This window comes from Podarcis melisellensis (assembly GCF_964234715.1).
Source record: "Podarcis melisellensis genome assembly, chromosome: 9".
NCBI lineage: Eukaryota > Metazoa > Chordata > Lepidosauria > Squamata > Lacertidae > Podarcis > Podarcis melisellensis.
Window position 1 is genome coordinate 27514262 of NC_138541.1, and position 17398 is coordinate 27531659.

Below are 17398 nucleotides of genomic sequence, written 5' to 3' on the forward strand. Positions count from 1 at the left end.
GTTCCTATTATTAAACTATGTATCAAGTAAACCTAATGCCAAAATTAAGCCCATGACAAAAAGATGTAAGAAATTGAATTAGCAACTTGAAAATATGTACTTGGAATTGAATTGCTCGAAGCCAATTTATGTTAGTCCCTATGGTGGTCTGCTAGAGCAATATATTGGTGCTAGCAAACATTTTCAAAAGGAAGTTATCACTAATATTTCAGAACCCTGAATAGTATTCAGAAGACCTGCCAATCTTCTCAATTGTGTGCTCGTCTGGTCTTCTAAGTTCAGTTGCAAAATTAAGGAATGCATTTTTCCGATTTTCATTAATCTAGTTTTAGAACCCATATTTTCTATCTTAAGCTGAATTATTTACCCAGAAAGTTACCACTTTCCTTCCTCCATCCTTTTTTTTAGTGGTGAGGGTAGGACTTAAGTAGAGCATATATCAGAGATTTAACTGAAAGGAGAATGTGATGCTAACATCCATTACCAAGATGAAGGTCTACCAGGCTTGCCTGTTGAGAATGCTGCTTTATGGAAGTGAGTCCTGGGCAACTTACGACCACCCTCCACATGCAGCAGCACAACCAGACATCTTCATCTCCTCCAGCTGCAACAAAATATATCTGTCCCGCATCAGTCTCTACAGCCACAGCAGGCGCTGCAACCTTCCAACAGCATCTTACCCCCAAAGGCAAATTCCTCCATTGTTTCCTGAGACAAATGGATGGATGCCAACAGAACTGAGAGGACAGACAGGAAGGGGCGGCTTTCTATGTTGTATAGAATGCAGCAACATGTCTTGACAATAGATTGAATATATGTGCAAAGGAAAAGGATGATTAAAAATAAAGCCAAGGCTTTGTTCTGGGACAATAGAGTGGATGATGATGCTATAATCAGAGATGAGGAGTAATTGAGGAGAGGCAGGTTTAGGGGCAAATATGAAAAATTCAGGCTCAGGCATAATTGAGTTTGGGGTGATAGACATTCAAATAGAAATATCAGAGAATCTTGGAAACCTGAGACTGGATGAAGGGGGAAAGGACCAAGGTAGAGTGTTTTTTCCAGCCTCCCTCCCTCAGCTGGAGTCCTCATAAAGCTACCCTGACTCCACATGGGAACTTCAGTTGCTTTCTAAAGGTGAATTCACAACCATTTAGGTCAGAGCTTTCCAAACTGTGTTGTGACATGTGTGTTGGCTGCTGTGTGTAAGTGTGTCATGCAAACACCCCCGCACTCCTCCCAGGGCTGGAAGGGGTTAATTTAACCTCCAGTTTGCTAGTAAAACTGAATTACTGTGTTGTGAAATGATGCATGTCTAAAAAGTGTGTCACCAACATGAAAAGTTTAGAAAGCTCTGGTAGGTTGTAGTTGTGTGATCAAACCACAGTGAACGGGTTCCTCACATTGATGATAGGTTATGTGAATGCTTCAACCAAAATAAGGGTATGAACTTAAATGGAATTGGGCCCAGTACTAAGTAGGAATGGAGTACTGTGTTAGAAAGTAAAACCCATACCAACGAAAGGAAAGCAGCTGATATGGTTCCATTCTATGATATTGTAATTTCAATGTTATCCACAAAGCGGTGTCAGTATGCAATTCTCAACTGGTTCAATGGGTCTTGTACCCACAAGCCCTTGTCAGATGAATGGAGGCTGTGTATTGCAGTAGGCACTGACCTCTAATCTGTGGGGTTCAACTGGGATGTTCTGTTGCAGAATAGCACATTGTCAAGAAAACATTGAACTATTTTAAGATGTATTATCTGAATACTTGTTTTCTTTTTCTTTTCTTTTTTGCTCCATGTTTTCATCATAAACTAAAAGCTGGGTGAAATGTTTGCTACTTCAAGGGTTTGGAATGAACACAGATCCAAAGGGGAGGGAGACCTTTTGCCACTCTTGATTTTGCAGTGTGCGAAAGCAGGCATGCTAGCAAGAAGTCAAAAGGAGATGATTATCCAGCTTGCCCAGAGGGTTATGTGCAATGGGAAAACAAAATCGAGAAACTTTGCTACTGTTCTGAAAAAGATGAAAACTAAAAAACAGTTACTAGCCAGGGGCCAAATGTAGCTCCAAACCATCATTTAAAACATTTTTTCCATTCAATTTTCTCCTTTAAGGATCTTAATTTCCTTGGAGTGCAATGAAACACTGCTAGATTTCAAGTTCATTTGGGAGAAAAGGTGAAAAAGGGTGGGTGTTTTTTCACTGAAGCAACAAAATGCTGAACTGCTCTAATAAGAAAGCTTTTAAGATGGTGGGATGCAATCTAATAATGTACCAAAACACACATTTTAAAGGGTGGAAAGGTTAGTAGAATTCATTCAGTCTTGTCTCGCCTTTTCTAAAAGGGAGAGGGGTGTTAAAGGCATCAGTGCATTGCTGACTCACATTTGCTTGAGAAGAATTGAAAAGCATATTTTCACTAAGAAATTGCTCAGGACCAATTCGCATGTAGGAAATGTATTGTAGGGCTTAAGCATAATGAAATGCTGGTTGTTTTTGTTCCTAGTTTGGTTTTGCATTTTCACACATCTGAAGAAATGAGCTCCAGCTCCAGAGACCTTTATACTAATATTAAGTGTATAATTATTTAATGTAAGGCAATGCTCTTTGTAGGATTTGCTTATGGAGACCAACATAGCTACACATGTGGAATGTTATTTTGATAAACTGAACATTTCACATACATTCAAGTTCTCTCCTGGACCAACTTACAATTGGCAGGCCTTACTATAGGCTGCTAAAAATGTTTAAGAGATGATGAAGGGCCAATTTTCCTGGCATGGCTTCTCCCATCACAGTGCTGCAGTGAAATGATTCCTCCTTCCGTACTGCTGAGTCTTGTCTTGGTGCCATTCAGGGGCTGGACTTCACAGTACTACAAAGAACTAGTGGGCTTCCTAAATATAAATTTGTCTCCATAGAGAAGCAGTTGTAAACATCTGGGACTTTGCCATGATAAGCTTTCCTGAGTAGAACTTAAAAACATGACAGGCAGATTTTGGAATCCCTTCTAACAGTAAACATATAATAAACGTATTTTAAAACAGCGAAGGAAACCTAGATTTAACACTATGAGCTGAAACTAACATTTTATCATGTCTCTTTTCTTGCAAATACAGTGGTGCCTCACAAGACGAAAATAATCCGTTCCGCGATTCTCTTCGTCTAGCGGTTTTTTTCGTCTTGCGAAGCAAGCCCATTGACAGCTTAGCGGATTAGCGCTACAGCTGTCAAGCGGCTTCCAGCGATCAGCTGTTAAGCGGCTTATCAGCGGAACAGCTGATAAGCGGCTTAGCGGCTTAAGAAAAGGGCGAAAAAAGCGGAAAAAACCCGCGGGGGGATGCAAGATTTTTTTCGTCTTGCGAAGCAACCCCATAGGGAAATTCGTTTTGCGAAGCGCCTCCAAAACAGAAAACCCTTTCGTCTAGCGGGTTTTTCGTCTTGCGAGGCGTTCGTCTTGTGGGGCACCACTGTATGTTGAACATTTTGTAATGTAGTGGCAGAGTGGAACTAAAACTGAATTTGAGGTCCATGTTGAATTTTTTTTCTCTTCCCTGGCAAAGCATCCTATTTTTGAAAATGATTTATTATGATCTATTTAGTCCACTTTTTTTAAAAAAAAGGAAAAAGAGTAAAAACCCTCCACACAATAACATTCTTAGGATTATAGTGAGATTTGCTTCAGGGAAAGAATAATACATATTTTCCCTGAACTACTAACCTTTTCAAGTTCTCTCTCTTTCCCCCTCTTTCAGTGCAGTGTTAAAGTTGTTGGCAGGTAAAGAATTGCCGGGAGGTGAACTGACATTATAAATGTCAGAGGTCAGCACAGGTGTAGGAGGAAAAAGAAGCTGCTGAAAAATCAAGCTTACCTTTTGTGGGGAAACCTTCCAATTATATCTTTGTTGAAAGTAACAGTCCAGTTTCTAGACTACTTACGGCTTCAGCACTAAAAATAATAAAAGAAATTTGAAAAGGTTATACATGTGGCCAAAAAAATACATTATTCCTTGCCTGAAGGGAACACAGCCATCTTTTGAAAATACATTTTTTTACCATTCTAGCTTTATAAGGGGGATTGTGTTCTATGAATTATATCTCTTTGTATCTCTTCATGCTTTGAGAATAACAAAAAATGAAGCCCCGGGCTTTAGTCACAAGCCAGGCAGTGTCACAAGGTGACACTCATTAAACAAATTCTCTGTGAAATGATGCTTGTTGCAAATTCTGCTAAAGAAGCAGCACAGAAATAGAATTGCAGAGCTTTGGGTGGAAATGGAGTGCACAGAAGGTACATTTTAAAATGCATTGCAGCCTGAAAGCTGCAAATCCAACTTTCCTTCTCTAAACCTTGATTTTGTGGGTGAGGAAAAGGTTTAAATAATATCATACCTTCTTCCTGTCATGCAAAGAAATACCTTGTCTCAGGTTGAGCCAGAGGAAATGTCTTATAATATTAGACTGTATTTCAATTTCTAGCACATCCAGTCATTCCTACAATTAATTGGCCTTTTAACAAGATATTCAAGCTGTTTCCCATGTAAGCAAGGCTAGGCAGTTGAGCATTGTGTTTGCTAGTTAGGCAGCTTTTGTAGAAAAAGACTGCATTTGGTATTGTGAATACAAAAATACAATATTGTTTGAAATACAATGCTTTCTCTTTAATGTATGTACTTTAGTTGTCCTGATTAGCAGGGCTCCACAGTTTTTACTTGCAGTGGCATGTGTTCAGTCGCTTTCTGGAGAGGGTGATGAGCCCTGGACTACCAATCCTGGAGGTGTGGGGTAGAGAGGACTGCTAATGTGATCCATAGAAACACAGGAAGCTGCCTTACACCAAGTCAAACTACAGTGGTACCTCTGGTTAAGTACTTAATTCGTTCTGGAGGTCCGTTCTTAACCTGAAACTCTTCTTAACCTGAAGCACCACTTTAGCTAATGGGGCCTCCTGCTGCTGCCGCGCCGCAGGAGCCCGATTTGTGTTCTTATCCTGAAGCAAAGTTCTTAACCTGAAGCACTATTTCTGGGTTAGCGGAGTCTGTAACCTGAAGCGTATGTAACCCGAGGTACCACTGTATCTGGTCTTTCTATTCCAAATAATAGTGGATTCATCCCCAAAGTTGAAGGAAAGCATGCAATTTGGGGTTTGATTCTGCCTCAGGGTAGGGGTACAGACGTGTAGCATCTTTGCTCTCACCTGCCAGATACTTCAACAACCCAGCAAATATAGAAACACAACATAGCTCCAGACTCTCCCTTTCCAGCTCTGAGTGAAAGGAGGGACAAGGGCTTCGTTTTTGCTTTGCATGAAATCTACACCCTTTTCACCAGCTCCAAGTTGGGAGCTGGGAAAGGGAGTGTGGGATTGTCTCTGGTCTCACGCGGTCTTTTAGAGGTGAGATCAGAGACAAGAGCCCATACCTTTGGAGAGAAATGCATGGTTTTGGTAATCACAAGTTTTGGGTTGACTAATCCCTTCTGATTCAGACAGTTGTTTTTAGTGACATTCAGATCTTTTCTAGGGAAGTGTAACCAATGCTATTGTATTTGTTTCCAGGGGTTGTATAGCAGGGAAAGTAGCAGCTCATGGGGAAATATTAGATATTGTAATGCACCTTATATATAACTTGTTGAATTTGCAGGGACTTCTGTTACCATGTAAAGGATTGCTACCTTATTTGTTGACCACTACACAACAGTCTGTAGTTCAGAGATGGAAATCCTTGGAAGATCTAGACTTACCTGCTTGGCATAGAAATGTTTGAAATTCTGCATTCTTGGGGGGAAAACACACACAACCTACCAGGGGAAAAGGAACCACAGACCTTTTATGCCATCTGGAGGAACTTTATTTTATATGCATCTAATAACAATATACATGATTATTATTTTTGTTCTGTTTCCTGTAAGAAATTTTTGGGCGGGAGGGATATTATTTATACATTCCATTTAATAAATATTTAGATAATAATAATTGAACAGCTGTTCATTTGCCAAGCACATTTGCTGGCCAAAAATCATCACTTATCATAACTGATTCAAAGTCTATAGTGGCAGAGAACAAGTTTTCCCAATGCTTCCAAAATTCTTTTTTACTTAGTTTATCACTGCAGCTGATGTAGCATCAGTTCACTGATGCACTACTAACTGTATGCTGCATAGAAACTAGCTATGTCATACCAGCCTTGGGAGCCCAATGTGCTTTACTGTGCTGTCTTACCACCACAGCAGAGCATAGGGAACGCCTGTCAATAAGAGCATGCGTAGCCAGAGCATTAAGGACAAATAGCATGGATGTTATCTTCCCTGGAACTTCACTGCCATCTAGTGATACCGTAAGAAAATTGTGCTTTGTTTTACAGATCAGCATCTTCATGACTCACTTGTCTAACTATGGGAATGACCGCTTGGGTTTGTACACCTTTGTCAATCTGGCTAATTTTGTTCAGAGTTGGACTAACCTGAAGCTGCAGACACTACCTCCAATTCAATTGGCTCACAAGTACTTTGAACTCTTCCCTGAGCAAAAGGACCCTCTTTGGCAGGTAAGATTGCAAAAGAAACATGCTATGAGGGATAGAACGGACACCTTGCTTAATCTTCTGTGCAGTCTGATAGTCTTTTTTAGCCCTACCTGTAGATCCCAGGGATTGAACATGCAGCATAAAAATCATATACCGCATATATAAAACTGCTTTCTACCCTTAATGTCAGATTACTAATCTGAAGCTAACTAAGCAAAGCTTTTGATTGCTAACTGAATGTTATAAAATCAGTATCACTTTTATCATTACTCTCCCCCCCCCCCTTTCTAGATCTCTGCTTCTTAAAAACCATATAAAAACAAAGTATTTTACACAACCTAGCAACATATATAATTTGGAGATTTTTCTCCCCTTTTTAATCCAATGGTGCCAGTGTGGTGTAGTGGTTAAGAGTGGTAGACTCGTAATCTGGTGAACTGGGTTCACGTCTCCACTCCTCCACATGCAGCTGCTGGGTGACCTTGGGCTAGTCACACTTCTCTGAAGTCTCTCAGCCCCACTCACCTCACAGAGTGTTTGTTGTGGGGGAGGAAGGGAAAGGAGAATGTTAGCCGCTTTGAGACTCCTTAGGGTAGTGATAAAGCGGGATATCACATCCAAACTCTTGTTGTTTAGTCTTAGTTGTCTTCGACTCTCCGTAACCCCATGAACCAGAGCATGCCTTGGAAACTCTCACTTTCTTCTCAAAGCTTCTCCTTTTTATGTCCATGGAGTTTTCTTGGCAAAATACTGGAGTGGTTTGCCAGTTCCTTCTCCAGGTGGATCACATTTAGTCTAAACTCTCGGCTATGACCTGTCCGTCTTGGGTGGCCCTGCACGGCATAGCTCAGAGCTTCTTGGAGTTATTCAAGCCCCTTCGCCACGACAAGGCAGTGATCCATGATGGGGAATGGTGCTTTATGTTTGCCTAAATCCTTATGTTGAAGTTTGAATCATCCTGTGATGCCTGGTTATTGACAAGTGGGTGTCCCCATCCACTTGCCAAAAATGGCCCACATGGTGGTACCAGATATTATGAATAGAATAAATATAAACTATTTTAGCATTGATACTAGATAAACATAAATTAAGGCTGCAATCCTATACACACTTACTTGGGAATAAGCCTCTTTGCACTCAATGCTGATTGCATAGGACTGTGCTATTAGATCATAATAAGGAAACGTGATTCCTAGCAGTAATACTTATTTTATGTTCATCATTCAAAAATTAAAGTTAAAAATTAATTTTAATGCTTAGAAATTAAAATTTATCTTGCAACATAATGTGTAAACTAGACAATTTAGCTACTGTTGACTAGTAGCAATGATGATGATGATGATGAAAGATTGTTTTTTCCTTAACTTAGAATCCTTGTGATGACAAGCGACACAGAGATATCTGGTCAAAAGAAAAAACCTGTGATCGGTTACCAAAATTCCTGGTTATTGGACCCCAGAAAACTGGTAAGGGCTTATTGAATTGGCTTGGGAGAAGAAAATATTAGCTAGGAGCAACAATGATGAACTCAGGCTTATCTACACTGCAGCTTCTATGAACCAACAGAGCACAAGGCTGTTCTGTTTGATTCATAAACCCTGCCCCAACATTACAACTGTCTACTCCAAAATGGCTGTTAAATTATAAGTGATTGTATATAAAAAAAAAATATTTATTTAGAGTTGTGTTCTTCCACACGTAACCCAAATACCAGCATACACCAATTTTTTATACTTGTTTAGTTTGAGCAGGAACATTTGCTTTCCTTTATTTTTATTATTGGCATTCAGTTGCATTTGAACATTTACTGTATTTGTTATTAATTGATGTTTCAACAATTGAGTTTGTTTTATAATTACTCTAAAGTGTTACAATGTTAATATAATCAAACTGAGTTACTTGCTGGATTGTCATGTTATGTTTTGAATTTATTTCATATTCGATTGTTATTGTAATGATTTATTGATTTCCATTTTTGTTCTACTGTGAGCTACTTTGAGCACATTTTTTAATGTGGTATATAAATGGAAAAGTGGTATATAAATTTAAATAAAACACTAAAGCAGTGCATCTTCTGCAATGTAAGTGAATGAAATCTCAGGTGTTCTCAGTATAGATACAGCTACTACTTAAATAAATTTCAATTCAGCATTGATCCAAGAAAACTTTTTTAAGACAAGTACTTTTTTTTCATTGAAAAAAGTTTTGCATGCATATTATACATGTATTTAAAAGTTCATTGCTGGTATAATTAAGGATGATTATCACAAAATACAAATGTTGTATAAAATTAGGATCCAGTTGATAGAACATCCTGTCTTGTCTCAACTCTTGGATTTTTATTCTCTTTGCAGGTACAACAGCTTTGTATTTGTTCCTGATTATGCATCCATCCATCATTAGTAACTCCCCCAGCCCCAAAACCTTTGAGGAGGTACAGTTCTTTAATAGAAATAACTACCACAGGGGGATTGATTGGTAAGATGGGTTACTAGTATAAATCTCAAAATTTCTATACTGTGCACAATACAAAAATGGCATTACCAATGTGAGGTTGTTTATGCAGACTAAAATAACTTTTACTGTTCTAAAAATTAATTGTGTGCAAATAATGTAGCATCAATTACAAATACAATAAATGCCACCTGTGATTTCTTCCCTTGTTTTACCACAGCTATTGAAAAATACTGGTGTATTTCAAACAATTAGATACTTCTGATTATACAAAGAAAGAGAAGTTTAATTACAATTTGTCACGTTATTTAATTGTGCCTTAAATGGAAATGGAGTATTATCTAGCAGCTACAATTCTGAGTCTACCTAAAACAACAACATTCTATTCTTTACTAAGGTAGCAAGTAGCAATTTAAAAAGAGCCTCTGCTGTGTTTCTTAGATGTCTCTTTAGAGGTTTCTGTTCACTTTCACAAAAGCTGGTCTTCCTAAACATGCTGCTGCATATGGCTAAAACAGTACGCAAAATGTAGTGGAATGCCAGCCCACATATTTTCAGGTGGATCTCTAACTATCCCACACGTTTTTAGGGGAACATAGTTGAGTCTGGCTTAACCATTCCACTTCCTTTTTTCTCCCTCTTTGAAACCATCTGACTTCCCTTTACCTCCCGCTTCAGGCACAGCGTTAAACAGCAAGATGGGGAATAGCCAGTTTAGCAGTAATTTTAGACGTCTTTGTGTTTTACTCCTCACATGTGCAAGAGGGAAATCCTGTAGGACGTTTTAATGTTCACATCTCATTAAAATGAATGGGTTCTCTGCAAAAGTAGTCCTTTGCTTGGCATAAATGAACTTCCTCTTGGATTGTGTCCACTGTCTTCTACTTAAGCACAATATTATATTATTCTATTCTATTCTAATATATTAATATTATTCTACTTAACCATAATATTCTAATTAACCATAATGTTAACAGTGAGGGAAGGTTTGTTGATACCATGTAGAGAGTAGTGAGAAAATAATCCTTGAAGAGAGGGCCCCAGTCTTGCATCAGGATATTTTGCCTGATGGACCAATCCCAGAAAAGATCCGCTCTAGCAAGTTTTCTCATGGAACTCTGTTCTCACACATTGATGCTGATTCTATGAGAGTAGTCTACTTTCTTAGAATGACTAATGCCATACTGGTTTTATTTTTGCAACAGATTTTTATTATTAAGTCCAACAGGTGGTTTGTGCTTAATAAATATCACATGTTTATTTGGTTAGTCAACTAAAATGCTTGCTGCTGACTGACTCACACACAGTTTGTCACTCACAGTTTGTTCAGATTCTTCCATTTCTGTAAATCTGATCATCAAATGAACTGCAACAACTAAGAACAGCCTCCATGAAGCACTTCTGTTGATAGTATTGTACAGTGTTGTTAAGGAGAAAATAAGATGCATTACTGGGGGGAAAGGAAACAAAATGTTGAAATTTCTCAAATGTTGTTTCCCTGGACAGACTGTCTTCATGGACTCTAACATTTAGCAAGGCTAGTTATAGGGACAACATATAGCATTGTCTGTGAATCAATATGCTCACAGAGCTGAAAGCAGACATGGAAGGTAGTTGTATTGATTCACAGGCAGTTGTATATGCTTTTCACTCTAACTAGGTTTGTGAGATGTCAGAAGTCATAGCAGTCTTGTTTTTCTACCACAAAAGCCTGAATCAAAGGCCACTGACAGAATGGCTGCAGCTTCTGGCCAGATCACATCAACAAATGTTCCTGCTCCAAAACCTCGATAAAATGTGATTCCAGGTGTGTGGTTGGAAAGTTTCTAAACTTCTCATTTATGTAATTAGGAAATACCATTTAGCAGACAAGTGCAAACATTTGGTTGCTTCTATTTGACAATGACACCTAGGATTGGTTTAACATATTACAAAATATAACAGATAAAGCTTGTCTTGGAATTTTTTTAATGTGCTCAAAATAAGTTCCTCTCTGCATAATGCTTGCAACTTCTAAACTGTTCTAAGGAACATATTCTTTTTCTGTAGGTATATGGAATTCTTTCCTGCACCTTCAAACATTACTACAGACTTTCTTTTTGAGAAGAGTGCTAACTATTTCCATTCTGAAGAAGCCCCAAAACGAGCAGCTTCTTTGATTCCCAAGGCAAAAATCATCACCATTCTCATTGATCCATCAGATCGAGCATACTCCTGGTATCAGGTAGAAGATTTAAGAATTAATTCAGGTTCTAGTTTAATATATGATAAAGAATTTTGGGTTGCTTGTTTTAGCATATGCACCTCTATTTTATTTTGAAGGACAAAGCATTATTTGAATTAAGCCTTTCTCAGCAAGTCACCACACAATCCTAAGTATGACTACTCATAAATAAGCACCATTTATTTCAGTATGTTTATTCATAGGAAAATGGGATTAAGATTTCAGCATCATTTCTTAATCTATAGGTTTGGTTTGGATTGGACTGCTGGTAAAGACTGGCGATCCATTCCTTTAATTCTCATAAGTTTATTATAGTATACTTTTCTATTATGATATTATTTTCCCTTATCGCTAGTTTCTTATAGAATTCAATGCTGTCCTAGAAATTTAGAAAGCTGCCTTGTATTAAGTCAGATTATTGGTCCATCTAGCTCTTCAGGGTCTCAGAACAGTGCCTTTACTAATCCTACTTGAAGATTCCAGGGACTGAGCTTTGGTGTGGTGTGACAAGCAGCAACAGACTGCTTCAGCCTAAGATTGGATGTGTCCTACAAGAGTCAATGGATGTCTCTGGCCTGCCTGTCCCTCAAGCTTCTATTGCCTTATTACTAATTGTATAGACAACTGCTCAAGTTTTCTAGCTGCTAAGCTTATTAACAATAATAGTCCATGGAACAGAGTGATCTGACTGTCATTGGCATAGGCAGTCACTGGTATAGTCATACTACACGCTGTTTCTCATTGCTGAGATAGTGTTTTTAAAATATTTTATTTTTATCATTAATAAGAATAAGATTACTACTGCTAAACCTATATTCAAGTCCCTGGGTAAAGGACTAATTGTACCCTCCCAGAACCCAAATATGGTCATTTCTCAACAAAGTAGCTCATCAAATGGGTTAGATCTAAAAGCAATCAAGGAAAGATGTTAGTGTTAGCTTCTTCCCACTTTTACATGGGAAATTAAAGTGAGGGGCAGGTAATTAACAACAAATATTATATTGGTTATTCTGTGAATACCTTATTAGTGTTTTACTCAAAGTAATCAATAATGTATCCTTACTGGAATTAGTTTATCATATATTTCATCTGTCCAGTTTCTATAAAATTTACAATTTTGCATTGTCAAGCAATTACAATTAAAGGAGTATCCTTTTAAGAGTAGAAGCTGGCCACTCTGCTTTCCATTTGCATTACTTCAATATTTTCCCCTCCAGCACCAGCGATCACACAAAGACCCTGCAGCTCTAAAGTTTACCTTCTATCAAGTGATCAGCGCTGGACATCATGCTTCAGCAGAGCTTAAGGCTCTTCAAAAGAAATGTCTAGTACCTGGATGGTATGCTACCCATATAGAAAGATGGCTAACTTACTTTCCACCTTATCAGGTAAATGTTTACTCCTTCTCTACTACCTTGTGAAATGTTGATCTTCATGGTAGGCTACTGTTTCAAAATCATTTTGGCAACTATCTGAGCCTTCCTGGATACAGCAAATATCCAGGGGCTTCTTCTCTAAAAGTTAGAATAGTACAACCCATGCATTCATTGGAATGATGTGCTTCAGTATCCCCCCCCCCCTTATTTTAAGGTTATTTCACTTTCTGTCCTATCTTAAGTCCCACTATGACCATAGTAGTGACAGGCAGGCCTGCTAAATGAGGTTTCATGTGATAAGTCACTGTCAGTCTCTTTGTTGCTGTTTTGCGGTTTCCTGCTAAGATGCTGCCTGATTCGCAGGGTAAGTGGCTCACATGGTCAATCAACTTAAAAATAACCCAACTGCTTTACCTCCTAGAGCCCCTTGCTCATTCATAGTGGTCCAAGAGGATAACAAGCAATTAAAGAATGGCACACACCCAAAAAACTGTTTCCTGTTCTGCTTCTGAATTTCACTGTCACCAGACTGAATGATATTAAGAAAAAGAAGATATACATATATTTTATATCTTGCTTTTGTTTTCAAAGCTACATTTGATAGCATTTTTCAGGGCAAACCATAGTTCTAATTTATCTGGGTCAAGATCTTTATTTCTCTACCATCACTAGTATTCCAAGCAGCTTCCAATTTAATATCATTTCAGATTTAATTAGTGAGCCATTTACCTCACTCCTAGATCATTAAAAGTGGTGATAAATATGAATGGATTTATTACTGATCCCCGGGGCACCTCAGTTCCTCTTAAAGACTGAGCTTTGCGTATGTGAAAAAATGTTTGAAGTCTGACAGATAATGAATTTTAAATACAGTATTCACAGTTGACTTTTCTACCCACCCCCCAGTTACTAATTATTGATGGACAGCAGCTGAGAAATGATCCAGCTATCGTGATGGACGAAGTGCAGAAGTTTCTTGGAGTTACTCCTCATTATAATTACTCAGAAGCCCTAACGTGAGTTAATTCATTGATTTATTTAACACAGTTTGCATAGTATGATAAAAGTAAGAACTGCAATAAGGAGCCAGTTCGGACAATAGTATCTCAGATTAACAAGCCAAGATATGAGTAAGCATTTTTCCTATGCACACAATCTCTTCACATAAGTTGTAATTAAAGTAGGAAGTCCATAAGTAACCATAGCTTCCCATTTTGTTTGAACTGGGGAGCAACTGGTTGCCACCTTTTAAGTAAGTTTGACTCAGCTTCAAACCATTGAAGACTGCCTTGTAAATACACTAGCTCACATGTTGTTGTTTTTTGCTAGCCTACTAAGGGGCTAGTGGACTGATTTCATGCTAGCCATAGAGGGAAAGCCTCCTCCTCCATGTGCTGTATATGAAAGCCAACCTGTCAACACAGTTGGCAGAAAGCATTTTTATTAGCTTGCTAATAAAAATGCTTTCTGCCAACTGTGTTGACAGAGAGGGACAAAGCTGAGGAATTGTGACTTTCCTTCCACCTCAGACTGGCAGAGAAGAGATGGAGAAATCCAGCCCGTCTCTCACTAACTCACCAGCATGGAATTCTGTGCACTTGCTACCTACTAATACCTGGTGACTTGCTAAATACCAAGTTGTTTTAGAATTCTGGCTTGTTCCAAACTTCCTAGTTCAGAAGAAACAAGAAATTGTGGTTGATTTGAGCCTTTTTAATTTGCTTTAATTTGTTTTACTTACAACCCATGCAAAGGGTCAGCATATACAGGCAGAAAGCTGGCACACAAAACAAATTGTCTTATTAAGTCAAGACATGATCATCCGAAACAGCTCACTGTTTCTAATTTTAGAAATATGTGGGTTTTTAAAAGCCCCCCCCCCATTTAATTCCCATGGATAAATATGTACTCATACATGACCTTATGACATCACAATTTCCTTTCGGGAGTGGAGGTGGGAACAACCCAGCTAATTCACAATAATCCTGTTCGCTGTACACAACCACTGGGAAGAAAACTATTTCTGTAAATCTTACTTTAAACATGCATATGGTGAACCACTTTAGAACAGTCAAGACACCAGAAAGAAAAAACAAGGACTGTTCTCTATAAATTAGTTCTGCTTTTGAATGGATAAGTGGAACGCCTTTCCACCTCTTTGCTCAGCAGCAGAAGAATCACTATCCATAAGCAGCAAGGACAGAAGCTGCTTTTGATTAGAAAGGCACAACAATGCCAGTGTCAGGGATACAGGACCCACTGTGTATATAATAAATAGTCATGTACACAAACCATTTTGATTCAAACATTTATTCACTTGCCCTTAAAATGAGATTGATAACCTTAGTCTGCTCTTTTGTATGAAATCCCATTGTCTGTTTTCATAAGAAGCTCTCAAAAAAGAAGAGTGTTCATTCCCAGACAGTTCTCTATTTAACGCCTCTTAGTCAATTGTGCTGTTCTTTTTTTGTTGAGTATGTGGCAAAAAAACCCGACTTTATCTTCCATGAGATAAAGTCAAGTGCATTGTAAAGACATAATGGATCAAATTCACCCCTAGAGTAATTCTATTGAGCTTTCAGACTCTTTTACACCATACTGCTTGACCTGGATGCTGTGAATTGTTCCCATCTGCATCTAATTCCAGCGCATGCTTTTCTTTCCTGTCTACTCTTGTTTGCGAACAATGATTTGTTAAAAGATTTCTATTTAGGGTTACTTGTTCACTTAAATGATCTGATACAGCTCTCATAAAAGTACACTCTGAATTTATTTAACCTTGGATGTCTTCTTTTCTTTTTCCATGCAGTTTATATAAGCTGGTGAATACTAATCTTTGCTTAAACCACCAGCACCCAATATTTTGGACAAGTGTGTCACATATGAAGTCGAGTATGACATAGTGCCTCTCTATTGTGCACTACTGTGCCATAATAATCCACCCCATGCCTTGGAGTAGTGAAAACAGTCTACTTTTTAAAAGAACTAAACAAATTCATGGCAGATGCTATTAATTAACTACTAGTCATAATGGCCTTATGTTACTTTGGGCATGAGATGCAATATGTCTCTGAAAACCAGTTCTGGGGTACCCAAGCACGAGCGCTATTGCATTCATGTCCTGCTTGATGGCTTCCCATAAGCATTTGGCTGGCCACTGTGAGAACAGAACATTGCATTAGATAAGCTTTTGATTTAATCTAGCAAGACTCTTCTTATATTCATGCAAACATGGTCCCTCCCAGAAAACGGGCATGGATGGCACAGGGGGAGCCATCACACGGGCTCCTCACATTGAACCTGGAATTTCTGTTACTCTCATGGTCTGTGAAGGAAGAACATTGTAATGACTCCCACACTAGAGGTGTTAATGGGGCTCAGTATTCTAAAGAAGGATAGGTAGAAACAATGAAACAGAACAAATGATATTCATGTTTCTGAGAACTGGTGCACATTAACCTATGGCTATGGAATCCATGCAGTTGGTTACCCAAGCTGCAAATACAATAGTTTTGTTTGAATATTCCTGTAAAGCATCTTTTGACAGGTAAACTGTCCTTTTCCACACACACAAAGAAATCCCGTAATGCATTTGCAGGGGATCACACAGCACCGTATTTGAAAGACTGCACCTCATGAAATTTGATTGAAGTCCAAGAAACTAATGAACATGTTACCAGTATTGTTCCTTCTTCCATGTAGAAGATGATGAGTGCTCAGTGGTGTCACCTTTCTTTGAGGGAACAGCAAGGAAGTGCATCAGCATGTGGTGGCAGTGGATGAGTCCATTAATGATGCTTCATTTAGAGGTCATCATATGAACTAGCTCTCAGTTTATGCAGATAAGGCAACAATGCAATATGGCTTGTATTTCACCTTTTTCCCCCACACAGAATGATGTTATTCATTGTATCTAAAGGCATTATATGTTTCAGGTTTGACTCACACAAGGGCTTCTGGTGTCAACTCTTAGAAGAAGGAAAAACAAAATGTCTTGGAAAGAGCAAAGGCAGAAAGTACCCTCCAATGGATTCTGAGGTAAACTCTTTATCAGTTGTGCTATGGATAAGATCCAGCCAAACATAACATACTTCAGAGTGATTTCAGTGAAAGAAACCTTAAGTTCATACTTAACTCTTCCCTTAAGATGAATGGGACTTAACAACAACTTAGGATGAATTGTAATGTACCCAGTATGCCATTTACTTCATTTGCAATTCATCCATTGTTGTAAAAATTTGCATATTTTTATTTAGAACTAAGCCTCTCAGCAAAAGCACACAAAAGTTATTGTCATATGCAATGTCTTGATTATTCAGATTTTTGTGTTACTTGAAAAGGACCAGAATGTTAATTAAATTTATCCTGGATTTAGTTAATTTATTCCTAAATTTGTTAGGAATCCCCTTTATCTCAGGTGCACAAGTCCTGTTTCTCAAATGAAGATATGAACACTTACATGCATGAGGTGGAGCCTTGGTTGGACTTTAGGATTCAAGCACCAGGAAGGGACAGAGGATAAGGACCTCAGAGTCACAGACACAAGGCACAGGGGGAAATTTGCTCATTAAATGCTTGGCTTAACATCATAGATACATTAGGGGTAACTACTCCACATAAATCATCCTAAATGATTCTGTAAAACTACCTCATATTTCAGATCTCAGTCTTGCAGGTTGCTGGAAAAAATGAAGAATGTTTATTTAGTTACAGCATTCATACTTTCCCCTTTAGCCAGAAAGACTCTGAAAGCAGCTTACAAAAATTGGTTCTAAGATGGTCCCTGTCCTCAGGCTCACAATCTAAGAAGAC

The 17398-nt window shown here is 38.4% G+C and overlaps 1 protein-coding gene across 1 annotated transcript in view; it reads left to right on the forward strand.

Annotated features, from left to right (window-relative positions):
• The window catches only part of LOC309377572 (bifunctional heparan sulfate N-deacetylase/N-sulfotransferase 3-like), a 56740-nt gene that overhangs the window by 37036 nt on the left and 2306 nt on the right, over nucleotides 1-17398 (forward strand). Inside the window, exons 6-12 of the mRNA XM_081925048.1 lie at nucleotides 6371-6553; nucleotides 7902-7998; nucleotides 8887-9010; nucleotides 11036-11210; nucleotides 12428-12598; nucleotides 13493-13602; nucleotides 16522-16624. Of these exons, the coding sequence (XP_081781174.1) occupies nucleotides 6371-6553; nucleotides 7902-7998; nucleotides 8887-9010; nucleotides 11036-11210; nucleotides 12428-12598; nucleotides 13493-13602; nucleotides 16522-16624 (963 nt within the window). The remainder of the gene's footprint in view (nucleotides 1-6370; nucleotides 6554-7901; nucleotides 7999-8886; nucleotides 9011-11035; nucleotides 11211-12427; nucleotides 12599-13492; nucleotides 13603-16521; nucleotides 16625-17398) is intronic.